At 35.0% G+C, this 26,178-nt stretch overlaps 2 protein-coding genes across 2 annotated transcripts; one reads left to right on the forward strand and one right to left on the reverse strand.

Annotated features, from left to right (window-relative positions):
• Positions 1–2,912: 2,912 nt before the first annotated feature.
• LOC134528867 (putative nuclease HARBI1) lies at positions 2,913–15,522 on the forward strand. The gene is made up of 4 exons (XM_063362534.1): positions 2,913–2,954; positions 13,666–14,026; positions 14,739–14,959; positions 15,136–15,522. Exons 1-4 carry the CDS (start codon positions 2,913–2,915, stop codon positions 15,496–15,498), a joined length of 987 nt encoding a protein of 328 aa, XP_063218604.1. The 3' UTR covers positions 15,499–15,522.
• A 263-nt stretch (positions 15,523–15,785) lies between these two features.
• LOC134529195 (myb/SANT-like DNA-binding domain-containing protein 3) lies at positions 15,786–25,338 on the reverse strand. Its single transcript, XM_063363041.1, has 4 exons — positions 24,853–25,338; positions 24,043–24,167; positions 20,865–21,162; positions 15,786–18,177 (listed from the first exon to the last, which is right to left on the reverse strand). Exons 1-4 carry the CDS (start codon positions 25,271–25,273, stop codon positions 18,119–18,121), a joined length of 903 nt encoding a protein of 300 aa, XP_063219111.1. The 5' UTR covers positions 25,274–25,338; the 3' UTR covers positions 15,786–18,118.
• Positions 25,339–26,178: the final 840 nt, after the last annotated feature.

Here is a 26,178-nt window from a genome sequence, read left to right on the forward strand (position 1 = left end):
TTGTAGAAGAAAGTAGTTTACCTTGAGAAAAATGTTAAGCATCATGAGAGGACAGTGTAATTTAGGTCCTAATCATAAACCATTTAGTTGCAGCCAGTGTCAGAAATTCTTTGTCGAAGATATTTCTTGAATAAACATCGTAAGATCTTTACACTTTGAAGCTGGTGTTAAAACTTAGAGATTTTAAGAATATTAATAACAAACATGTTAGGAAGATGGCAGCAAAAGAGATTGGTTCCACAATATAAGAAGATCCTTACATATATTCGTCGACAGGTTTTCAAAAAGCTGAAAATTTATCAACCTCCAAAGAAACATGGTCTTTACTTCGTGAGCTATGAATAATGACTTGTTTTACCGGCATGTGTATAAAAATAAAAAATAAATTTTATTTTAGATTTAAAAAAGTGATAGTTGTATTTCTTGTAATCTAAAATATTAAGACCAAGTTCTTGTAAAACAACTTCTTACTTAAAGATGTAAAAATCTTCACCAATGACTTAACAAAATAGAGAGTAATAATAAAGTCATTCAGCAATCAGTACCAGTTTGAGCAAACTGCAATTGAAATCAGTTGTAGTTAAATGCAGTTGGAGCGAAATGTAGCTAGTTTTAGCAGGTTGAGCCAAATGTAGCAAGTTGGAACCAGATATTATTGTACCCTTTTGTATTCTAACAAACATATCCTAGCACTCGTATCCTTTGGAGTTGAATGTTCGTCCAAATGTAAGTCCTTTTTGTTAAATATGCATAGTCAAGTCTGTAGTTAAGACTGAATATTTAATGGTTCAAAACCTCTTGGGTTTGTAGTAAGCATAAAACATTTTTGAGTACACGTCACCGAGTCTAAAATTTTTCAGCCTAAAATTAGGCTGGATGTATTTTAGGCTGAGTGACTATAGGCTATGTTACTTTAGGCTTAGTGATTTTAGGCTGAATGACTTTAGGCTGTACGAATTTAGGCTGAACAATTTTAGGCTGAGCGACTTTAGGCAGAACGAAATTCTGATTTTGGCTGTTAATGTATGTGAGCGGTTGTATTTTTAGGCTGAACGATTTTAGGCTGAATAATTTTAGGCTGAGTGACGGTTCTGATACGCAATGGCATAAAAGTTTAAGTTTTGTGCGTAGTAACATATTTTATTCCTAGGTGGCAGCACTGATACTGTTGTAATGCCCATTCAGGGTAAGGGCAGACATATAATAATATCACATACACTGCTTCTATTCTATTTATTATCTGTTACCACTCCGTGTTTATCCCAGCTCCATGACACCATCATCACAACTGTCTTACAGTGGCACCAACTTCATGACTACACTACAACATCTCCCCTTTCAAAGTTGTTTGTCAAATACACTGTACATACATTTCATGTTCAACCTCTTGGGAGGATTTATAACTCTCCCTGATCTTGTTACTGTTGTTCTGTTAACACCAGCTGGTTTGATAGAAGTATCTTGCATTCTAGTGCACCCTACACTCCTGTCAGCTTCCATTAAACTAAATTTATATGATTGCCTATTTGCACTACCATTTTCATCATTCACTACATGGTCTTTATAAGTATTCACTTCGAAGCCTGCAAAACCATTTGTTACACCGTCTGATGTTTCCTGAGCTCTCCTGTGATGTTCTTTACTTCTTCCTTCCTTTTCTTCGCTGTTTATTGGCAATATGGCTTCTTGATGTCTTTCACTTTCTTCTGTTTTTGAAGATGCTTTTATGTGTGTTTCATTTCTTCTCACTTCTCTTCCATTCTGGTTCCTTACAACGTAGGATCGTGTAGCGTCGTGTATCCTTACAACTGTAGCAGGTTCCCACTGTGCATTCTTATTTGTTTTTATCACCACCTTGTCTCCTTCTCTAAACTCGCTAGCCTGTTTCAAGGCTGTCTTATCATACTGTTGTTTGCACCGTTCTTGATTTAATATCATTTTTTTATGTGCGTCTTTTTCAACTTTGGGTTGAAGCATTTGACTTGTCACTGGTAATAATGTTCTTATCTGGCGGCTCATTAGTAGTTGACACGGTGAAATGTTTAAGCTTGACAGTGGCGTGTTTCTGTACTCTCTTAGCAGATCTCTAAAATCTTTTTGCTGCTCCATACTTTTCTTTAGTATTTTCCTTGCTGTGTGACATCCTTTTTCTGCCAGGCTATTACTTCTGTGATAGTGCGGACTACATGTTCTCAATTCAATGTCATAGGTCCGTGCAAACCTCGCAAACGTTTGCGATAGAAAGGGCATATTGTCTGCTCTAATTACTCTTGGAATGCCATGCGTGCAGAACACATCCCTCAGTTGATCACAAACATTTTCTGCTGTCTTATGATTTATTGGTATTATTTCCAGCCACTTTGAGAATATGTCAACAACAATCAAGTAGTTCTTGCCTGCATTATCCAGAATGTCCACTGAAACCTTCTCAAAAGGGAGTTGTGGAATCTCTTGTGCAATCATTGGTGATTTCTTCTTCATTGATTGATATTTCTCACATATATGGCATCCACTCACCCATCTTGTAATGTCTGAATACATGTTTTTCCAGTAGTACACAGTTTTGGCTTTGGCTATAGTCTTGTCCCTTCCATTGTGACCTTCATGCAACAGGTTCAAAATAAGATTCTTCAGTGCTTGAGGTACAATGAGTTTGTCATTGTAAAAGAGCAACTGATTGTCCACATAAATGTCATTTCTCATAGGCCATGCCCACCTAATGCACTCTGGCACTTGTTTTTGATGTTCAGGCCAACCCTTGCCATACATGTCCTTGAGAGCTGAAAGTTCATTATCTGTTTCTGTGGTCTTGATAAAGAGTTCTTTCTTTGACTCAGACATGGGTAAATGCCTAACTAGTTCATGAACTAGTTCTTTCATTTCTGGGTCCTCTTCAGTAGGACCTAAGAGATATGACCGGGACAGTAGATCTGCAATGTACATTTGAGGTCCAGGTAAGTATTTTACCTCTATGTTGTAGTTTAGTATTTTTAGCCTCAGTCTGCGTAGAACTGATGAACCTATTTTGTGTACAGGCTTGTTCATTGTGGCAACAAGTGGTTTGTGGTCCGTCATGATTGTGACCTTATACCCATACACATAATTGTGAAATTTTTTCAGGCTAAACTCAATGGCTTTCATCTCTTTCTCTGACTGTGAATAGTTTTGTTCGGCTTGTGTCATGCTTGACGATGCAAAGGCTACAGGTTGTTGGTCCTGCAGTAACACACACCCTAATCCATCCTTGCTGGCATCACATTGAATCACTATTTTTTTGCATGGTGTAAAGTTTGCCAATACTGGTGCATTGGATATCAAAGTTTTAATTTCATTAAAAGCATTTTCATGTGTAGGTAGCCACTGATAGCATACATTGTCTGATAAAAGTTGCCGCAAGGGTGCTTATTGTCGAACATAGTTAAACATTCCCATACATCGTTGGAGCTCTTTTTTCGAAGCTGGAGCTTTGAGTTCGACTAATGCTCTTACTCGATCTTGGTCCATACTCATTCCTTGCTTGCTAAATTTGAAGCCTATATATGTAACTTCATTTTTTCTATACTGCACTTTCCTTGCGTTAAACTTGATATTTCTCTCTTCAGCCCTAAGAAGTACTTGTTGCAAGGCTTTATCATGCTCTTCTGCTGATTTTGCATACACAATGAGATCATCCTGATATGCCATCACATTGGGAATATCATTGAAGTTGCCTTCCATTTGTTTTTGAAAAGTTTCGCTAGCACAGATAAGGCCGAAAGGAAGTCTTTTGAACTTGTATACTCCATACGGAGTTGAGAAGCTACACAAATTACTTGATTTTTCATCCAGCTCAATTTGATGATACCCATCTTTTAAGTCCAACACCGTAAAATACTCATTAAAAGCCAATGTTTCAGCAACTTCTGACACGGTTCGAATTAGATGATGTTCTGTGACAATGATTTTGTTTAGCTCTTGTGGATCTAGGCAGAACCTTAGTTCCCCATTTGGTTTCTCTACAGTTACTAACTGATTAATGCAATGTTCCAGTGTTGGATTTTCTACTCTTTCAATCACTTTTCTCTTTTCCATTGTTTCAAGAGTTCTTTTGAAAGTTTGCTTCATTGAACTTGGAATCCTGTGTGGGGGCTCATTAATTAGTTTAGCCTCTTTTCTTATCTTAATTGTGTATGTGCCAGGAAACTTACCTAAGCCTTGAAATATTTTAGAATTGTTTTTCACAAACTCTCTCGTAATGCTGTCTGTAGGCTCTGCCACAATTGACTGTACCTTCTTCACTAGTTCAAGCTGTTCACATCCTTCTAAACCTAGTAGTGGTGTTGTCTGTAAATTTACCACAACAAATTTCAAATCTACCTTTCTTCCCTTCACTTCACATTTGAGTGTGACAGTTCCTTCTGGTTTAATTGTAGATCCACCAAATGCTTCCAGTGTTATGTTTGTCTGCTTAATTTTCACTTCTGGTCTTATTTGATCTAATATCTCGCTTGGTATAGTGTTTAACAGCTGCTCCAGTGTCCAGTTTAAAATTGATTTTTTTGTTTTCTACCCATACATCCTGTCTCCATTCTTTTGTTGGTTTCGCCCTCAATGAGTCAATTTCTTTTTCTTGTTTAGCCACAATTCCATACATAAATGCAACGTCTTCTTCACTATCATTATTTTTCTCACTATAATGTTCATTTGTACTAATTTCGTGGATTTGTTGTTCTGTTCGGCACATAGCCGCAAATTGATTATATTTCTGGCATGCAGAGCATTTTTTGCCATAAGCTGGACATTGTCTTGGAGGATGTTTTCTGCCACAATATGAGCAATTTGAAATGCTTTGAAGATGTTTTGGTTGTTCATAGTATCTCGCACGTTCATGTACGTGTTGTTTTTGACTGTCTTGTTGCATAGTTGTCCTAATTGTTCTTTTAGGGTTATATTTTCCTCGAGCAACGGCATCAACTGGAATTGAGGTTGTTTCTTCTCCACCAGTTTGTTTGGTCCTACCTTGGCCCTGTTGCATCTGTGTTGCTTGTTCCCGACTTCTCTCTGATGCCTGACAATGGTTGACTACTTGCTGAAGTGTTGAATCTTCTATTCTCAGGAGACTCTCCCTCAGCGTGGTACTACTTATTCCCACAATGATTCTGTCACGAATCAGGGATTCTTCGAGGTCCCCAAATGAACATGATTTAGCCAGTCTTTTCAGATCAGTGACAAAATGGTCAATAGTTTCACCTTCAGCTTGGCTCCGCTGATTAAAAATGTATCGTTGAAATGCTTCATTTTTGTGGGGGGTTGTGTGTTGTTCAAATGCTTGTATCACCTTATCATACTTTGTTTTCTCTTCATTGTTAAGATTGAATGTGTTGTACAGATCAACACCTTCTTGACCTATAATGTTTAGCAAGAGAGCTATTTTGATATTATCAGGTTTGTTATCGTTTCCACTGGCAATAATATAAATCTCAAAGTTTTGTTTGAAGGTTTTCCAGTGTGCTGCCATGTTTCCTGAAAGTATCAATGCAGCTGGCAAATTAACAGTTCCCGCCATGTTGAGGTTATGTGACGTTTGCAGTAGCCTGGTGTTCACTTTTTATAGATTGTTTTTTACTTGTTCTTGTCTTATCGACATATTAATCCGTGCTGTTACTTTAGGTTCACGAGTTCATTTATTTTGTTTCCTCCCGCACTTTCCATTTATTCGGCACTGTTATTTATTCTTCTTGATACAATGGTCTTTTACTATTGATCCTACCGACTGCGCCATGTTGTAGTGCCCATTCAGGGTAAGGGCAGACATATAATAATATCACATACACTGCTTCTATTCTATTTATTATCTGTTACCACTCCGTGTTTATCCCAGCTCCATGACACCATCATCACAACTGTCTTACAGTGGCACCAACTTCATGACTACACTACAACAGATACGATATATCGTAGAGGACGGTAGTGTCAGATTTCACCTGAAGATGGTGCCATGAGCACTACATTTTCGACCTTTTCATTCAGCGGCAATAACAGCTAAAGCCACAGAAATTATTCTTAAATGTATAATGAATTGGCAAGGCGAACACAACAAATATGTTGCAAATACTAAAAAGAATAATAGTAGTAATACGTTGAGAATTGCCATAGTGTTATGAAAATGTAATAATAATATACAAAACATTTGACTTAATTAGAGGTCGATTCTAAATGAATTTGTGCATTAATTACAAAAATAATCTATAACCTATTTTTAATAAATAAAAAAAACATTTTGGCAGGTCAGTTATTTGTAGACTCAGTGCTATTTTGTGCCAAAAAATTAAAACCATACTGAACGGCTTGAAATTGTGTTAAAAGACACATTTAGAATAAATTGTGGACGTTATTCGCGGATTTAGCACTTCTAGAGCGCAGCACTGCATATAACAAAATGGAGGGCAAAGACGGCATTGAGATTGTTGATTTGTAATGGATATTTGTGTTATCGTGTGTCTGTAGGTGATAATTATAAAATGTTTGAACCCGTAGTTGAAATGCACGAAATCATGATCTGTAGTTAGATATAGTATTAAAAATATTGCAAAATTAAAAAAAAAAATTTACAGCAAAAAGCACAAACTTTGAAATTATTATAAATAACTCTTCAAATGAAAATAAGACTTAGTAGAATATAGTTAGATATGAAACATCTACCTTTTCTGATAGTAATGAAACTGTACAGCTTTAAATAACTAAACATATGTATTACTTACTACTTACAAAGTAGTTATAGCTAATCAACTGAATAATTATTTTTTTGCATGTTACAAGTACTCTTGTATCTAAAATTCATAATTATTCAGATAATGACTTTTATTAAAAGAGTGCATCCTTGTAAATTCCCTGATATAAAATATTATCCAGTCACTAGTAATGAAACAGTATCAATAATACAACATTTGCAAACCAACTCATCTTATGGATATGATGAAAAAAATAGTAAAACTGGTAAGTATTGGTCAATGAGTCAAGTTGGCCCTTAACTTCTATTTGGAATAGCTCATTAAACAATGGTTTTTTCCTGACAGACTAAAGCATGCCACTATTATACCATTGCATAAAAAGGTGATAAAACCAAAATGGAAAACTATAGACCCATTTCTTTGTTGAGTACTTTTTTAAAATAGTAGAGCAGGTAATTTATAACAGACTTTTAAAACATTATGCAATATGACATTTTAAGTGTGTCTCTGGCTTTCACAATAATAAATCTACTGATAATGCAATATTTTAATTAACTGTGGAATTTTAAAAGCTTTTAATAATCGTGAACATGTTATTAGCAATTTTTATGACCTAGCAAAGGCTTTTGATTGTGTAAATCATGAAATCCTTATTGAAAAACTTGAATACTATATTATGGAATAAGAAGTAAAAGGAATAAAAAACTTACATCTTTAGTATTAAATTTCCTATATAGATTATTCATAAGTGTTTTAAGTTCGCTTTTATACGAGTCTTTAAAAAAATATATTTAAAATGTCATGAATGCTTACAGTTTTTAAATGTATAGCCATTTTATGGTGGCCTGGATTAGATGATATTATCATTTAAAAACTACTTTCTATTTTATATATGTACCTATATTCAAGTTAAATATCTCATTTTTATGATTTGAGTATGAATTATAGGTTACGAGCTGTAGTATGGTAATTATTTAGTTTTGCCCCTCTTCTTTAAAACAAAAGTAAAAAATTCTGTAAAAATTTTAGTTATTAATATAAACCTTTCTGAATTTATTGCAAAAGGCGGAGATAAGGAATTCCTTACCATTTTGGTGAAATTGCTGTTTATAGTACCCACTATTGATAAGAGCCTAGTAAGTAAGAAGAAAAACAACAATTACCTACCTCTATAAAAGATAGCCTCTTTCGTAAAATGATGTTGACATACATACATATAGTTGGTTACTGGTTTGCCTATTCTTAAAACATGCGCCCATCGTCTTCTCAACTTCGCGTCCTTAGGAAAACGATGCATTGAAACATTTTTTCCTGAATAAACTCTACAGTTCGGAACTGAGCAATACATTACACAAATTTCTTGTATCTTCCGAACTTAAAACATATCTCATACACTGCTTAATTCAAAAAAATTTACTCAAACCACGAATCCAAAACATCTTGCCATCCTTTAACGCTCCTTGAAACCAAGCATACGCTCCCTTTGTTTATACCGTCTTCGGTGATTCAAAATCAAACCACCAGATGTCAGCCACTTTGCCTGAATGTGCGAATATCCACCACGCTACCATTTGACACTGGCGTCCTTTTCTTTCTTAATATGTTCTGTATGTGTACCTATAATTCAAAGTTTTGTAAGTATTCTATGACATGTTTAACAACAATTTTTCTTGAAGAATTGCACTAATAAGTTTTAGGGTTCGCATTGGTATATTGTAGGAAGATGTAACTTTCTTGCGACGCGATATATGTGTCATATTACAATAATATTAAATTCTTTTGAATAATTGTGAAGTGTGTGCATTTTGCATGGTTTTTTGCAGTTCAAGTTCAACAATGTCAGAAAATTTGTTATCTGTGAGATTTTTTGAGTACACGTCACTGAGCGCCAGCCTAAGAATACAACTAAGACGGTACAATAATCACTGCAATATGAAATAATTAGCAACTAGACACATTTAATAATAAATTTAATAAGTCTTGTGGCAAGAAAATTCAATAACAATGTTCTTGTCACCATATCACATAATGTGAAAATAAAATAATGAAAGACTTTACGTCCAAGGAATTGTGCCGTTAATTAGTAAATTCGACACAATATATTTTAAATTTTTATTATGATTTTAAATTTTTGTGTGGAAATTTTATTTGCTCTACTATAGTGTAATTTTAATTTGTTAGTCTGGTGTACTCCTCTGAGTTAAACTTTGTCTCAGTGCCCTGAAGCCCCTTTCCCATCGGCGTATCGGATATTTTGCTGGCCTAACCCCTGACTGGCAGACCGCTTACCATTACCCCCGCCTTCAGTCACGCCTCAAGCCTGTAATATTATTTCTCTTCGTGACCCTAACTGCATAGGCAAGCCTGTAGCTTGCAGGCGACCAGTTCGCAGAGACGAGCTGAGATTCGCGTTTTTCATCACGTATTAGTATTGTGTTCGCCCCTCTACAGCCACGACGGGGCGTAGTTTCCCATCAGCGTTGCATCTTACCCCACCTCCCCCCCTTCCCAGTTCCAAGTAAGACCAATGACCGGTCGTAACCCCCTGGACACCGGTGACCGTTCTCAAGGTCTACCCGCAAAAACGAGTGCGCCAAAACTGATCGCAAGAGCCACCTAGCGACCGAGTCGCGAACTTCTCCGCTTGCCTGCCCGCTAGGGCGCCAGAGAGCAGCACCTGCTTTGCCTTGAGTTATATGGACGCCGTGGTCGAGTCGATTGTTTTCAACTCAGACCTGCTCCGACAGAGTTCTCTACGGTCGCCCAGTGTGGCCAACTTCAAGACTCCTGCTAGAGTTTTTTTTCCGCCCGCATTCGGGCAACTTCGGTATTTTTCGGCGGCCCAGACACCCCCCCCTTCCACCCGTTAGAGCCGGTGGGCACTTTTAATTACGAGACGCGGCTTCCCGCGACACAGACCAACTCGCGTCGCGTCTGCAGACAGACCTCCATCGAGTATCGGCGAATCGGCAAGACTTCATCCGACCGCTAACGACTATGTAGTCGCTTCGTATAAGGGATGCTATCCCTCAAGTCAATTCTAGTAGATTAGTCTGTCTGCATAGTTTAGTTATTTGCCTTAGAAATTTTTCTCTTTTAAATTTAATAATGAAGAAATCATCTGCGTTCTGCCGCGCTATTCGCGAGCTCCAGACCCTGGCTGACTCCACGATGGCAGCGTGCTGGGCAACTCCCCTGTTTTGGTGAGTGATAATTCGCGACCCCCCCTTTTTTCCCTTAAATTATTTTGGGCATTTTCTGCCCCATAGACTGCCTGTATACAAGTTCTAATCAGGTTTGATTTGGACTGTTGCAGACAGGGTTCGATGACGGGGAGAGATTGATTGCTCTCATCTCGTGCCCACCCCCCCCCCCCCCTTCTGTTCCGTGGGTCACATTAGAAGAAACGCTTCTACTACGGTACCCGATGTGATCGTTTGAAGACCCCGGGTGGTAATGTAAATTCAACATTTCCCCCTTACCTAGCTACGAACTATTTTAAGCGGATGACCAAAAACCAGCGACCAGTGTTTTTCTCAAGAAAATGTAGAGCGAATAGAACTAATTATCAATGTAATCATCGGATCCATACAACTTTGGGGGTGAAACTTATAATGCAAATGTTTATATGTCAAACTAAGAATGTAAAGTGTTTAAAGATTCGTGGGCCGGCCCCATTTTCGTTTTTTCTTTTGTTAATCTTTGAAACTTGTTAAAACCTTGTGTGTGTAAAATTATCCAAACAAGATAATTCTTCAGGGCAAATAAAACAGGGAAACTATAGATCAAGTTAATCGTGTAGTTTTTATTTATTGATTTTAACGATCCACACCAACTTCCTCCTTGCTTGTTACAGGAAGTTCCTAAATTTTGTGTGTTCCCCACCTCGTGTCGCCTCTGGTAAATCAATTTATTTAACTAATTTTTTTTCAGCATGTTTCCAAGACTTTTTAATTAATTTAAAATAATTCTATTTTGAGGCACGAGGGGCGTTACAACTTGGTAGCAGAGCGTGGTTTCCTTGATCTATAGGCATACTTGAATAATATAAGCATATCTAAAATAAAAATAAAAGTACAAAAAAAATTTTTTTAAATTAATTTTTGATAATAACAATTTTGTAATGATATTGTAAACTGATCGCTGGTACACCCCCTAGTTATAATGAGTTAAATTTTTAAATTTATCTTGAGTTAAATTTCCGTTTGGACTTAGGCTAGCGCGTAGCGCGCGAGACGTACGGCAGCCAGCCAGCTGTCCCCCCACCGCGAGTCCCGGAACGTGCTGTTGACAAGGTCGTAGCCACCCCTCCCCCGTCACTGCGCGCTGCTTATCTCTCACGGCGCGTGTGGTCGCGTCGAGTTCAGTTCACCGCCCCGTGCGTTCTGCACGACCTTCACAGACCACTGTCCGCCCGCCGTGGCCTTGTTCTTTTCTTTTCTCGAGCAGCAGAAGTACCAAATTAATGTTGACTAAACTACAGGGCCGGCGCCAGGCCCATGCGGCACATGCGGCCGCATGTGGCGCCACGCGGGCAGTGGCGCCAACGGAGCTATCGGAAAAAAAAATACAAAAACATTTTAATTTATTTGAGCAAAATAGTTTTATAAATAAATAAACGCCATGAACATGATTATAATTTTATAAAAGATAGATGGCCGGTTTCACCAATGTCCCCTAACTTTTAAGGGCTGCTTAAGGCTTGTGTAAGGGCTGCTTAGCACATTGAATCGTTTCACCAACGTTTAAGGAACTCTTAAGTAATCTTAAGCATCCCTTAGTTTAGGTGGTGGAAATCGGGCCCCTAGCTATTTAAGCGGCACTTACTGTCCAAAAACAACAAAAATAAAATGGATGCCGTGGAGGAATACGAAGAACTAGCCGAAGATGTAAATTTAATTTTTGATATAAATGTTATTGCTGAAGTTGTGGAACATCTGCCACGACCGCGGGTATTTCAACGTATGCCTGATTTTTATGAAGAACTGGATGAAACTGATTTCTTTATGAGATTTCGAATGAAGAAATGTGTTGTTCATGAGGTTTTGCTAAACATTGAACACGTTTTGGAATTCCCTTCCGACAGGTAATGAATTAATTATGTTTTCTAGTTGAACTATATATAAGTTGTTTAATTTTGTTTTATGGACTTTTTGATATTTACTGTTCAACATTCTGTCCGAACATATGTTTACTTTGAGGTTAGTTTTGCCCATTAATAATTAATCTAGTGTCCAGCGCAGTATAATATTCCTGAGAATTTGATAAGTAAATTAAGCACTACACTGTTTAAGATAAAATTAAACCTATCCGTCCTTTTAGACATTTCACATACTAGATGAATATTACGATCTAAAAATTGTACATTTTACATCGATTATGGCCAATGTTAGGGAACTAAACATTTACTATGATTGTAACTCATAATAATGCGTAGCTTGTTCTACATTCTGAGCTAATAACACTCCTTAGTGATATATAGAATAAAAATAAATAACTAAAAAAGAGGACTGAATAAGTTCTGGTAAGCCTGTCAAAAGATGCTAATGTGAGGTGAGAATTTGTTAATTTTCTTATGTTGCGGTTTTTCTGTAAATTAGTTCTAAAACTCAGTAAATATTTTTTTTTTTAAATTAAAGACGTTCTTGTATTTACCCTGAAAACAAACATTGTCTTTATATTCCTACTGGTTTCTGAGAAATCACAGTTTATAAACAATACCTATGCAATTGATGCAACCACTACCAAAACTAACATTTAAAACATCCCTTTTCTAGGCCGCTTTTGTGCATGCTCGTAGCACACATTAAAGAAATAATACAGTGCATGATGTCAATGTCTTCGTTTATAGACTTACGTGCTAGAGAAATTATAGAATAGATAAGCTACCCAGATTAAAAATACCTAAAAAAAAATTGTGAATCATTGATTAGGTTAGTATAGCTGGTAAAAGTTCCGTATTGCGTATCCAAGGAGATCACTTGATCCTGAGGACACGATCCTGTAAATATTGATGCTGTGGTGCATGATGCTTGCTGTTGTGATTTAGCATGGGTTTGTTAGGTTAGTGCAGCTGCATTAAATATACTTGAAAAACATGCCATCATAATGAAGGTATCTCCTTGGATACGCACAATACGGAACTTTTACCGTATAGCTACATTAAAAATACTGGAAAATCGTGTAAACGGTTGGTTATGTCAAGATTTTAAACTGACAATTCCTAAGTAACCATTAAAGATAATTGACAGCTGACAGTATTGATAATGTAGCCATACTAACCTAACCCTCTACATTTTTTTTTGAAAGTATTTATAATTTAGCTAACCTAATTGACCATTCTCAATCTTGAAATTAAGTTCTAAACATACACACACTGATAAGCAAAAAATAGCAGCGGCCGCATATTTGCACAGGTATTGTAATGAACACATAGGCCTTAGCCCCTACTTAAACTGTGATTTCTCGGAAACTAGTTGGAATTTTAAAATGCAGTCTTCAGGGTAAGTAGAGAAACGTCTTTAGTGTTTAAAAAAAGTATTTTCCGAATTTTAGTATTTATGTACCTATTTTTTTTTTTTTTTTCGTGAAGCTGTGACACCAGAATTTGGCATATTATAAAGGTTAATTAAATTCATTTGTAAAAAATACTTTAAGCTCTTCAGTTAATTATAATTGTGAATTGCCTGAAAATCAAACTTATTGAACTGAACGTATCTGCTTTATATTAGATAAATGTTTGTAAGGTTCCAACCTAGGCTGCTACCGTAGCACGTTTTCAGATATATATATTTAATTAATACCATACATCATTATAAATCATGTTATGTGATTAAGCCAGCAATGTTAAAATATTAGTTAAGTACACTAGTGTTGTATTCAGTTATATTGTATAGTTATAACTTAATATAAAAACCACTTTTGTGGTATGATAATATAGAGAACAATGTTGTAGTATAACTTTAATGAACTGTGTCTTTATAATTTTAATTCTTTTTTGAAATTTGCCTATGCACTTATTATTTCCAGGAATCACCCTACAAGCCCACTGCAGCAACTACTCATAGCATTGAGATTTTATGCTACAGGGTGCTTCCTGATAGTAGCTGGTGATTTTGGAGGCGTTAGTACAAGTACTGCCTGCAGAATTGTTAAAAGGGTATCTTCTGCGATTGCCAATTTGAAACCACAGGTCATAAAATTTCCCGAAGGTGCAGAAGAGATAGAGCAAGTCCACAGGGATTTTTATGAAATTGCTCAATTTCCTAAGGTGATTGGAACCATTGACTGCACCCATGTGAAAATTTTCTCTCCAGGTATGTTATTGAAAAAAAACCTGTTGTATTTAACATTAGGTGGTTTGGTCCCTAATGGAAGTTCGATTTACTTGACATTTCCAAAACCTTAATTAATAATTTTGTATAGTAGCCACCAAACATTAAATTATAATCTTTTACTTCCATTGTGAGCTACTGTTACAAAACTTATACTGGGTCATATTATTATTTTTGTTTTTGGTAATCAAACCAAAAGGTTTTTAATGGGCTGATAATTATTGTCAGTAAATAAGTAAAGAAAGTTAATTCGGTTGCTGCAACATCTTAGGAATAAAAAAAATCTATATAAAACATAAAACTGTCAGTAAACAAACACATTATTGTTGCCAGTAAAATAAATATTTACTTTGTGTTGCTAGGCAATGGTGGCTGAAAACATAAACAAACAAAATCGCGTAGTTTCGGTATCCTGTAATTACCTTATATTGGAAAACAAAAATTCATTTGTTATGCAAAGTTTTGGTACAAGTTAATGTAAGGTCATTTGAAATAAAAAAACATATATTTTAGTTAAATGAATAATTAACATATATTTTATTTTAATTAATAATAGCACAATGCTTAGTTATTAATTAATTAATATAACTAAGCATGTCATTTCTTTCTTATAAGAAATTACAAAGATGTTATTCAGTCTGAGAAATTGTTAGCGAGTGAAAAATAAACCTAATTACTTTGCATTCTTTTGCAGGTGGAGATGATGCCGAAATATTTCGGAACAGAAAGGGGTATTTTTCTATAAATGTGCAGACAATTAGTGATGCACGCCTGAAAGTTAGAGATGTTGTTGCTCGTTGGCCAGGATCCACGCATGACACAGCCATTTTTCACAACAGCCACAGAAGAGCATTGTTTGAAATTGGTCAATATGGGGATGCTTTCCTCTTAGGAGACAGTGGATACCCGCTAAAGGTTATTGCCATTTTTCTACCATATTGTATGCCATATTGTTTTAAAGCAGGAAACAATTAGAATGTACCTAAATTTATTTAGAAGAAAATAATCTCATATTATGTACATCACAAAGTTTGTGGGGTCCAAAGTGTGCTATTTCTGTTGTAAATCAATTTTTTTGTTTTATATTTCAGAATTACCTTCTGACTCCTTTTTTGAATCCCCGGACCAATGGTGAAGTAACGTTCAATGAAAGGCACGTAAGAACAAGAAGTACAGTGGAACGCCAGTATGGGGTGCTCAAGCGGAGATTCCCCGTACTTGCAGTGGGCATGCGTGTTTCTGTCGATACAGTCATGGCAGTGATTGTGGCATGTTGCGTTCTCCACAACATGTGTGTCGAAAACAATGAAGAACTACCTCCTCATGAAGGAGTTCCTGCTGAACTGGAACTAGCAATAGCCAATGGACAGGTGCCCATCAACATACATGAAGTTGATAATCAGTATGGAAATACCAGGGCATTTCTTGCGAACAATTATTTTAACAATTTGTAATTTGTAAAAGTAAATTTACCTAAAATAGAAGAAATTTTTACGTGTACTTACGAACACAGATATAATTTTTAAATAGTTGGATTTAAAACAAAATATTAGGTGTCAAATTTTACTTAAATCAAAATGTACTAATATTTTGAGATTTGAATTTAAATTATTATAAACTAATAAATACATATATTATTAGAGGATAACTAACAAGTTATGACTGCATTTTTAATTTAAAAATGTTAAAAAATTTTTGAATAATAATAATACTGTGTAGTTACTAAATATTTTTCTCATTGCTATATTCTGTGGTGAACATAAAATTTGTTTGTTGTGGTGATGTCCCTTTACCAAATTGTACGGTTACGTTGTACGGCGTACAGATATAATAAACTATTTATTAAGTTTATTATTAATATTTATGTATTTGTTATTATTAACACTATTATGATTATTTAATACTACTGTATAAGTTACGTCCAGAGTGAACTGCTTAACGATAGAACTACAGAACTGTCATGCTACATTCTAGCATATATGATCATTGGACTGCACATAATACCTTCAAACCTAACCTGATTTCCTATTTCTGTGATTGTTGTAATTTTATTTCTGTTATTTTTTAATATTTTTCACCGCAGATATTTTATGTACAATATTTTCACATTTTTTTTTTATTGTTAATTACTTTCATAATTTACCTGTTCTTGGCTGCGGTGATAACAGCCGTAGGCTCTATTTTATATCTGCATCCAGCCGCCAGGCGGAAGTGCAGCCGTGCAATCGGTAATGTAGAGAGGAAGTAAGAAAAGGTGTTTCTTCGTTTGGGATTATCCCGACGCTGGCCTCAGGAAAATAATTTAAATTTAATTAAGATTTGTAAGAGCAGGAAAATAAGTGTTTTTAAGATCATCGGCATTGTTGAAACCCTAGTGCGAGTGTAACGTGTTCCTGCACCGATAAGTTATTTTCAAACTTCTATTTGAGGCCTATTTTAGAAGCTAAAGTTTAACCATCTTACCATCGTAGCGTCCTTAAAACGGACTTTTGCAGAAACGCCCTTGTGGCATTTTTGAACTATTATAAAGCCATTCTAGTATCTTGTTTACAGTTTAAATTACATTTTGAACATTGAATTTAATTAAATTGAGCTTTCTACAGTAATTACATTTCTATTCTGCTCAGAGGTCTGATGTTGGAACTTAAGTGACCCTGAGTTATAGCTGAGGCATAAGTAAGAAAGACTTGAGAAAACTGAGTTAATAATTATTTTTCCTACATTCTTACCACAACTGATTAACTGTAATTTGAGTTAATTTGGAATTTTCTCCACCTAAACTGTTTTTCGTCAATGGACCTTTTACGAACTATATTTTGAATCTAATGAACTGTTGTATTTATTTTACATCTGTGCCGCCCTATATCCGGTATTTTAAAGCTGTTATACATAACTTGGAAAGCCACAATAAACAATAGTAATTAATCTTTTTTTCCTCTCAATCTGCACTGCCATATCCCAGCACACAATAATGTTTCTATCCATAGTGTTTTGTGTTTTGTTTATATTTAATATTCTTCAGGGTATTTGTTTGTTATATTTATTATTTAATAAATATTGTCTCAGTTGCAAGCTACACACACACTTATGATTCTATCTACTCTTAACTATAGTGATTTACAACCTATTGTCTTCTCAATCCTGTTTCAAACCATATGAAATTACCTAAAGTTTTCTTTCCACCTGCCACCACAATTAAAAATTCTATATTTAATATTTTTTTTTACATACAGCTTCTGTCCTTTCATTTAAATCAGTTATGTGTAAGCTAAGGGAAATAACACAGGTAGTGTTACAAGAATACTACCATCTGCAAGTGTGCATCGTTACTTCACTCTAAGATTACTATTAGTTATAGTACTAGTAGTTATACTTAAAGAATTTGACACAGCAACGTGTAGCTGTACATAGTAGGCGTGTACATCATTAAATACACAAAAACAGTAGAGACCAAATACAATGAATGCCAGTAGATCAATTTCAGACCTTTTTTTTGCCTCATGGTAATGTGTCATAACTAACACACCTTGCAGCAAAATGTGATCACCAATCTTTAATGACGCCTTAAAATTACATTTCATTACAACAGGTTGTGAGAAGAGTTTAATTAATATTTGAACTTATGTCCTGCTAAATTGTCCCTTAAATACATTTATATAAGACATTCTAATCTTGTTATAAAATTATGTAAGTCTGTGCTCTAGGAAAAATATGCTTTTTTATTTTTCACGGGTTTTTGTACAAATTTCTTAATACATTAACATATGATAAGAATATTCTAGTTATCTCTAAGTACAACAAGAGTAAATATTATGTGTTAACAGTAATTATACAAAATATTTAATTTTTTGTAATGAAATATTTACATATGACTACCATAATAGTTTTTTTTAATTAATTAGTGAATGTGTGTAAATGGAATATGATACACGCTAATAAAAGAACTTAGCTAGTATAAAACATTTTATTGTAACGTTAAATAATAAAATTGATTCAAGCTTTGTAAGTATGTATACAACATATTGTAAATGCCAGTGCCAGTTTTGTTTTGTTTTATTTTATTCAGGCAACGAATCATGGTACAAAATGGTCTCTCTGAGATAGACCCATAGCATGTTGGATTGGTAATGTACCTGAAAAAGAGAAATGGAAATTAACATGTTGGATTGGCAATTTACCAGATAAAGAGAAACAGAAATAATAATGTTGGACTGGCAATGTACCTGAAAAAAAGAGGAATGGAAATTAAAGACAAATAATGGATCTACACCATCACTGCAGCCTTGGTATGGAAAACTATTTGCAAAAAAAAAAAAAACACATTGACATAAAGTACTATATGTAACTATCCAAACCTCCGATTAGCTTAACTGGATTCGGCCTGGATTGTACATACAAAAAAAAAACACTCTAATAGTTGGTTTCTTCAAAAAGATTGTTCAAAATTCATAAAAACGTTGGTCTAAATGATTTATGATTAAAATAAAGTCTATCAAGAACAGTGTTTTTTTTATAGTTTTTTTATTATTCTTTAACAAAAATTCAGTTAGCAAGTTCATTGCTTCAAGAAAACAATTTACTTTAAAATGGTACCGAAATGTCAGACAAGAGGTTATTTATTATTGTTATTAAGTCCCATGATTTCACACGAACTCATGGTACAAGCCAAGCACTTTCATCCTTGGATGACGAAACGACTTACATTTTCCTCGTTATGGGCTTAACACAGATGACTGCAATCACCTAATCCTAAATAAAAAGTCCAAAACTGTTTCCAAGTCGGTGCCGCCCAGACCGCAGCTGCAAAGTTTGCTTCAACTACATAATTACATTAATTTATGAGCCATCGCCCGGCCACAACCATTCGGTACCACAACTGCTACATGATTAACTAAAATACAGCACCTAGCACCTACCACCTCGGCACCGCTGTGTCACCGCAAGTCCCTCTTTCTCTCAACACAATACTCACTGTTTAAAAACACTGCAAAACGCATACTGTAAAATTATATTATGAAAAGAACATTCAAATGCAATACAAATAGCCTACTTAAATTAACACTTAACATAAATAAACAAGCCATTGAAGTGAAAGCCAGTAAAAATATAGTTAAGGGGCTTTTCTAAATAAAAATAATCAAACATCAAAATTAACTATAAGAATATTACAAATAATTAAATAAACTGATGAAACCGGGTCACTATTACCTTGAAGGCATATAATCAGTTGATGTACGGTACCACTGAAATACATTATATTTAATTTCTTTAAAAACATTAGTAAAATCTGGGGAGGGCAGAGTACTGCAACGTTACAAGTACAAGCAAACAAATATGCTTGAAAAAATTTGTACTGTCAAGGTAATCTAATGGAATAAATACTATTAAAAAAAACACGGACTGAGAGCTCCCTTTTACCTACCTTACAGTTTAATAATCTGTTGTAAAGATTAATTTTACTTAATTCAGTTTACTAAAATTAGGGTGATAGACTTAGAATGTAATAATACAATCTGTACAATGACACTGTAAATGTAATTATGGTGTATGTATATATATATATACTATATATAAAAAAAGTGGGACCACTGTATCAAGTATACAGATATCTATATAACATAAATAAAACAACTTATTTACATAATAAATCCAGATGGGAGAAAAAAAAATGCTGCGACTAACAGTTGTGTCTGATAGATGGGTGTATACACAGTGAACAGTATTTTACAGCTTAGCCGTAGATTGTTCAAAATTACCATGTAAATAAATGAAAGGTGTTAAGTGGCTTTGCAAAGGATAGGACACTTTACTACAAACATCTGCACAACACATAATGGTAACATTATTTGTTGTTTTATTCAGATTAAAAAAAAAGGACAATAAATACAAGGCCGTTCCATGCACACGTCCAGGAAAATCGTGTACAATTCAAGCTAAATAGAGTTGACTGCTGTGTTAGCCAGAGTAATCTACAGTTTTTATTACATTGTTTATAATGTTTTGCTCCGGCAGCCGTCGATATGACCAAAAGAGTTGTACGCCCAGGACCTCCAGGCTTGAGTTACTATCTTTGTAAAAAAAAAAAAAATTATATAAACTGTGTGTGTTGAAATATTGCTGTTTATTTTATGGTTTTTTGTTAACGATGCATACGTTCACAAAGATACAATTGCATACCTACCTGTATTGTTGCAAATGCTGACGCTAATTATTAATTGTAATTAATGTCACCTGAACCGTTTAGGTCACAAATTTCTAGTGAAAACCAACAATGAAATGTTAAATATGCGTAATCATGCCAAATTCATGGACACGGACTGAATTTAAATGCAATAACTACATCTCGCGGGCAAGTCCCGACCCAGACATGCATTTCTGTCAAGTGACCTAAAACGTTCTATTTCCCAGCAGTCCTCGGTGCCCGGCGCTTCCAAATTGTACAATTCTTAACCACCGCTCCCCTAAACTGCCGGCCAATCAGAAACGGGCCGTTCACTATCTTACATACAGCTGAAATATAAATGAGCTAAACGTAATTTACCGCGGCATGGTTATTAATTAGTGTCAAAAAGTAAACAAACACACGAAAATGTTTAGATGTTTTTTTAAAGAACTGCGGCGCACCAAACAGTTACGGCCGTTGCCTAGCAACAGCCTTAGCAGAAACGTAATCAAACATGCTCCAGATGCAGTTTTAGCAGCTCTGTACCACTGCACCGGTACACTGTACAAACTTACTTGCATATTACATTGTATTTGTTTTATAAAAAGGTGCAATTATTGCATTAAGTGCATTTAGAATTAAACACTTAGGTCTTACCTTCCTTAAGATTTCGTAAAATTTCTTGTCGAATTTTGAGGTCTTCTTCTTTGATTTTTAACTCTGCCTCTAGAATTTGAACTTTGATTTTTTGAAGCTCCATCATGTGTTGAACTTTTAATTCTTCAGTTTCTTTCTTTGATGCAGATGAGCTTTCAAACGCTTTGCACAGTGCATGCAGCTCTTGTACTGCATCACTCTTCTTCAAAGCAGGTCGCCTGCGATCACACCATTTCCTCTTTTTCTTAGATGCAGATGAAGTTGATGGGGACGAAATTTGTCCCATTTCAAGGATCATCTACAAAGAAATCTTATTTGTAGTCAGTTTCACATGACAGTAGTTAAAAAAATACAGCATATTAATCAAGAAATATACATGTTTACTAGATAATGCCCGGCATGCGTTGCAATGCCTCAATCAATTTTTTTTGTAATTTTTTAAACGTATACTAAGCATCTCTCTTTATCTCTCTAATTCTCTATCTCTCTATGTATATATCTATAACTCTCTCTATCTTTCTATTTATATCTCTATCTCTCTATAATATCTTTCTAGCGGACCCGACAGACATTGTCCTGCCCAAATGTACTTTTTGTGAGATATGGATATGGCGGTAAGTATTTCTACGCTGGACATTTTGTATCTTCTCATTATACATACCCCTCCTCTTGGGCACGCCACTGCCGTTACCAAAAACCTTTCCCATGGTTACGCAGAAGGCAACAACAATGCAAAAGCCCGTTGCCATGGAGGCTAATTATCAACAATGCTTAGTTTTTTGCTTTTAAAGCGTGTTTTTTTAGTTTTTCTTAACTCAGAATCGAGATAAAATATCCAATTGTGAATCTAAACCATCCTCGAATCCCCGTGAACTCACACACAAAATTTCATCAAAATCGCGTACAAACAGACAGACAGTAAAAGTACTGTTTTATTATAGTAAGATAGATAGATAGATTATTCTTACATGTTCGCATCCATGCAGTATATGAAAAATCAGCATGCATAGCCCCACACCTATAACTATACGTATCTGCTGCCCACGACTTTTTCCGCATGGAATTTTGTATTATCTTGCACCATTTAGAAATTTAAACATTATAACATAACAGTTGATACAGTTGTAGTAGTTTTCTTATGTTCAAAAATGATAATTTTTCTCACCTCTATTTCAGTCTTTGCAATAGAAATATGTTACTACCTAAATTTTGAGTAAATATGTTTCTACTTTCAAATGTAATGACGGGAAGACACTTCATAAAATGTCTTTGTAGACCACATTTACTGTTTTTTCCGTCTTGAGCTAGAATGTAAAGATTGTCTGCATTACTGAACCGCGAGCAAGCTACATACATTTCAGAGAGAGAGAGAGAGAGAGAGAGAGAGAGAGAGAGAGAGAGAGAGAGTAAGAGAAAGACACCTATTGAATGTCTATCCAACTAATTTTTTTATGAGAGCATATTTTTATTAAATAAATCATGAAATCATTCAACGATAAAAGCTGTTTATTTAATTAAGCGGACGGGTTCGCCCCAAGGAGAAAATTGACGCGGCGAGACCTCGTGCACATAGAGAAATGACACACACTCACTATTTGTGTGGCTATTAAACATGATTTTTTTCTGCAATTTAAAATGTAATATACAAAAAGGGTATTGAAAATTGAAACAAATATGGCGACACTATAAACTGTTAGGATCTTTATTTTTTTCTTACTCTCTACTTAGTTCCTTACAATAGCAAAACTTAATGGCTTCTAATAATGCGTTGCAATTTTTGCTTTTAAAACGTGTTTTTTTAGTTTTTCTTAACTCAGAATCGAGATAAAATATCCAATTGTGAATCTAAACCATCCTCACTATTTGTGTGGCTATGAAACATGATTTTTTTTTCTGCAATTTAAATTGTAATATACAAAAAGGGTATTGAAAATTGAAACAAATATGGCGACACTATAAACTGTCAGGATCTTTATTTTTTTCTTACTCTCTACTTAGTTCCTTACAATAGCAAAACTTAATGGCTTCTAATAATGAGTTTCAATTTTTGCTTTCAAAGCGTGTTTTTTAGTTTTTCTTAACTCAGAATCGAGATAAAATATCCAATTGTGAATCTAAACCATCCTCGAATCCCCGTGAACTCACACACAAAATTTCATCAAAATCGGTCCAGACGTCTAGGAGGAGTTCAGTGACATACACACGCACACAAGAAATATATATATAAAGATAAGAAAGAGATGGTAATAACAACCTAAAGTTGGTAAAATAAATGGAGTACTAAAATAGGTGCATAAGTGTCCAGCAATAATAAAAGACAAATTATTTTGGACAAAAACTATTTTAAATATACTGTCCCCAAATAACAGAATTATGAACTGTAAAAACTCTACACTTTGCAGTATGGAGAAATTTATACTGATTGTTATTTGCAAATATTAACTAAGGTATATAAAAATCTTGTAATATTACATAATGTGGAATTTTGACCAATTAGCTTTGGTGAAGCACGAGACACTTAAGTGCATTGCTTCCAAACTATTTTCCACTCAATGCGGCTAGATGCCACTACTGTAACTAGTTTCATGCACTTAAAAGTGTACATACACTTCACACACCGCCAGGTTTACTGACATCACTCGTCTCGAGTATTTCTTAAGAGTTTCCCATATTGTTCCTATTGCAATATTTGGTCTATATTATTTTTATCATTTACCTTCAGTTTTTAAGTGTCACACATAATTGAACTGTTTTGTAATTTTCAAACAGTTTTTCATTAACCCCTACCACCAAAGTAAACAATATATTAGAAGCTTGCATTTAAAAATAATGGGAAAATTAAAAAAAAAATACTAAAGCTGAAAGTAACCTGTCATGTGCCAGCCATTGGGGGGTTGTTTCATTTCCTCAAAGATTTTCCATGATTATTAAGGTACAAGCGTATTTCACAAAAGGTGGCTTATCTTTTACAGGTGCTGCAAGAATGTGTATAATATGACAACTGAATAATAGGAAGTAATTAAATAAACAAAAGTGGATTTTAGTCAAACTAGCCATGCATCAATAACATATTTTTGTGTTGTTTTTATAAGAACTATGCAATGCATGCTGTAACAGACCAGGAGAAATTAACAAACTTTTGTAAATGGTCACTGAACAGTGCAGTTTCAGTACTTACTGGTACATCAGGTGAAGTGAGTTCATTCGCCATTTCAAATTCCCTGGAGTTCCCATCATTAGGATTGACTTCAATGCAGATAGAATTGTACTGCACATCAGCTTCCACAGATTTTTCAGGATCTTCTATAAAAAAAAAATCCTTCAGTCATTGTTTATACATTATAATGTACATATATATATATGAAAGGGAATGTTATTAGAATCCGTATAATATATAAAATGATGCATGCTCACCTGCATTGCACCACATAAAACATTTTTTTTTTAAATAGGCAGCATAGTGCAGAAAAGTAAACAAGTTATTCAGGGTTTTTTTCCTTTCCAGTTTCATATAAAGTTTTTTTTTAAATACCATGAAAACATATTAACGGTTGGTAGGATTAGCTTAATTAAAAATTGGTAGTTATTGTACTAAATTTTAAATGTAGCTACAATAACCTTACCAACAGTTCATGCTATTTTGTAGTATTTTTACTACCTAACCTAAACCTATTATAAAAATATCACAGTATTTCTTACATAATATAAACTTAACCTAACCACATATCAAAACTGCAAATTACTGGTTAACTAGGTACTTGAATTATCAAAACACAATCATAAAGAATGATTCAAACACATGTATGTAACTGCATTTATGTAACTGATCACTTTAAAAAGGGCAACCTGAAAATAACAAAGTAACACCTGAAAATAGATTATTGTAATTTATTATTGTTTTTCATCCTTCTGCATCATCGGAAAAAGCTAATGATTGGACAGCTTAATACTAAATTAAAAATAACTAAATCTCTACTGTTATACTAACCTTCAAGAGTAACTCTTTTTGTTGCATCAATTTCAAAATCATCGTCGTACGGATTCTGCAACCCAGTGCAACTCCTCCCCATCAAAGTCGATGTCTTCAAAATGACTGGGTCAATTATTACAACCGAATTTGGTCCACCACCAGTTTTCATGAGATTTATTTTTTCGGTGGAATGTGCAACTTTTGCATCGCGCTTTAATTTTTCATAAAGTTTCCTCAACGATTCTTTACTCCGCATTACCGAAGATCCTGCATTAAAAGTATTTGCCAACTTCTCCCATGCTGCGTCCTTTTCTTTGCAGGAAACAGCATCCGTCCTCTTATTTTCTATTATATTTTTATGCCTCTCAACTAGGCTCAACACCTTCATTTTCTCATCAGAAGAAAAGTTTTGCGTTCTTATTCTCTTTGTTTCAGACATTTTCACACTACTTTGCAACGACCATATAGCTACTACTTTCCGTAAAAATACACAACCATCCAATTACCGCGAAATTAATAAACATTCAGATATTTGTTTACTATTTAGTAAAAATATTTGATTGGCTTATATATGTCACGTGACAACACGTTCGAAGCACCAACCTAAAAACTATTCGTGCTTATATCTGTGCGAACCATTGCTCTATGGCAAGCCAGTCCCTAACTAAGTAACCCCTACATAAGTCAGTGTTACGATGGTGAAAACCAATTTCATGAGAATTGACTTTAAGGAACGCCTAAACTTAAGCAGTCCTTTGCTGGGGGTGTGTTTAGGAGGCGTTGGTGAAAACGGCCCAGAGTGTTTCTGTTTGCTAATACAGCAATATGCGAGCATCGGTGGTGATGCGATGGCGATGACTCATGTGGTGGTGGTGCGCGCCGCGCGGTGCTTCCCTGCTTTCCTGTCACAACGTGAAGCCTTCCCCACCCTCCTCCCGCTGCCCCCGACCCACCGTAAGTGCCTGCTCACTGCACCGCTCAGTCTCAGTGCTAGTGCTATCTGTCAACTCGACAAGTGCATGCACACGCCACTGTCCAGTTTGATATTATTATTGTGGTGGTATCATGGCGGACAAGAAGAAACCTACGGGTACTTTTTATAGAAAAAGAAAAAAGGACATGGAAAGAGAAAACGAAAAACAGGCGAAAGCAATGAGTAAATTTTTTGTTAGATCTGAAGTTGGCTCTTCCGTAGAGTCTGAGTCTCATAAGAACGACACCGCAGAACAACAAACAATGCAGGTAAGAGAGCAATTATTATATTTATCTGTACTTTTAAACTAAACGAAAAATTAAGTTTTCTCCATCTTACTTACAAATTTTCTCAACTTTTGTTGTGCATTT

Source organism: Bacillus rossius, chromosome 2 (genome assembly GCF_032445375.1).
Source record: "Bacillus rossius redtenbacheri isolate Brsri chromosome 2, Brsri_v3, whole genome shotgun sequence".
Classification (NCBI taxonomy): Eukaryota; Metazoa; Arthropoda; class Insecta; order Phasmatodea; family Bacillidae; genus Bacillus; species Bacillus rossius.

Bases quoted from the DNA above. Each gene is read 5' to 3' on its own strand.
- LOC134528867 (XM_063362534.1), top strand. From the start codon at position 2,913: ATGACCGGGACAGTAGATCTGCAATGTACATTTGAGGTCCAG. The intron at 2,955-13,665 runs GTAAGTATTTTA...ACAATGTTGTAG, and splicing joins AATGTACATTTGAGGTCCAG to TATAACTTTAATGAACTGTG. The intron at 14,027-14,738 runs GTATGTTATTGA...ATTCTTTTGCAG, and splicing joins TGTGAAAATTTTCTCTCCAG to GTGGAGATGATGCCGAAATA.
- LOC134529195 (XM_063363041.1), bottom strand. From the start codon at position 25,273: ATGTCTGAAACAAAGAGAATAAGAACGCAAAACTTTTCTTCTGATGAG. The intron at 21,163-24,042 runs GTAAGTACTGAA...ATTTCTTTGTAG, and splicing joins TCACTTCACCTGATGTACCA to ATGATCCTTGAAATGGGACA. The intron at 18,178-20,864 runs GTAAGACCTAAG...TCTCTTTTTCAG, and splicing joins TTTACGAAATCTTAAGGAAG to GTACATTACCAATCCAACAT.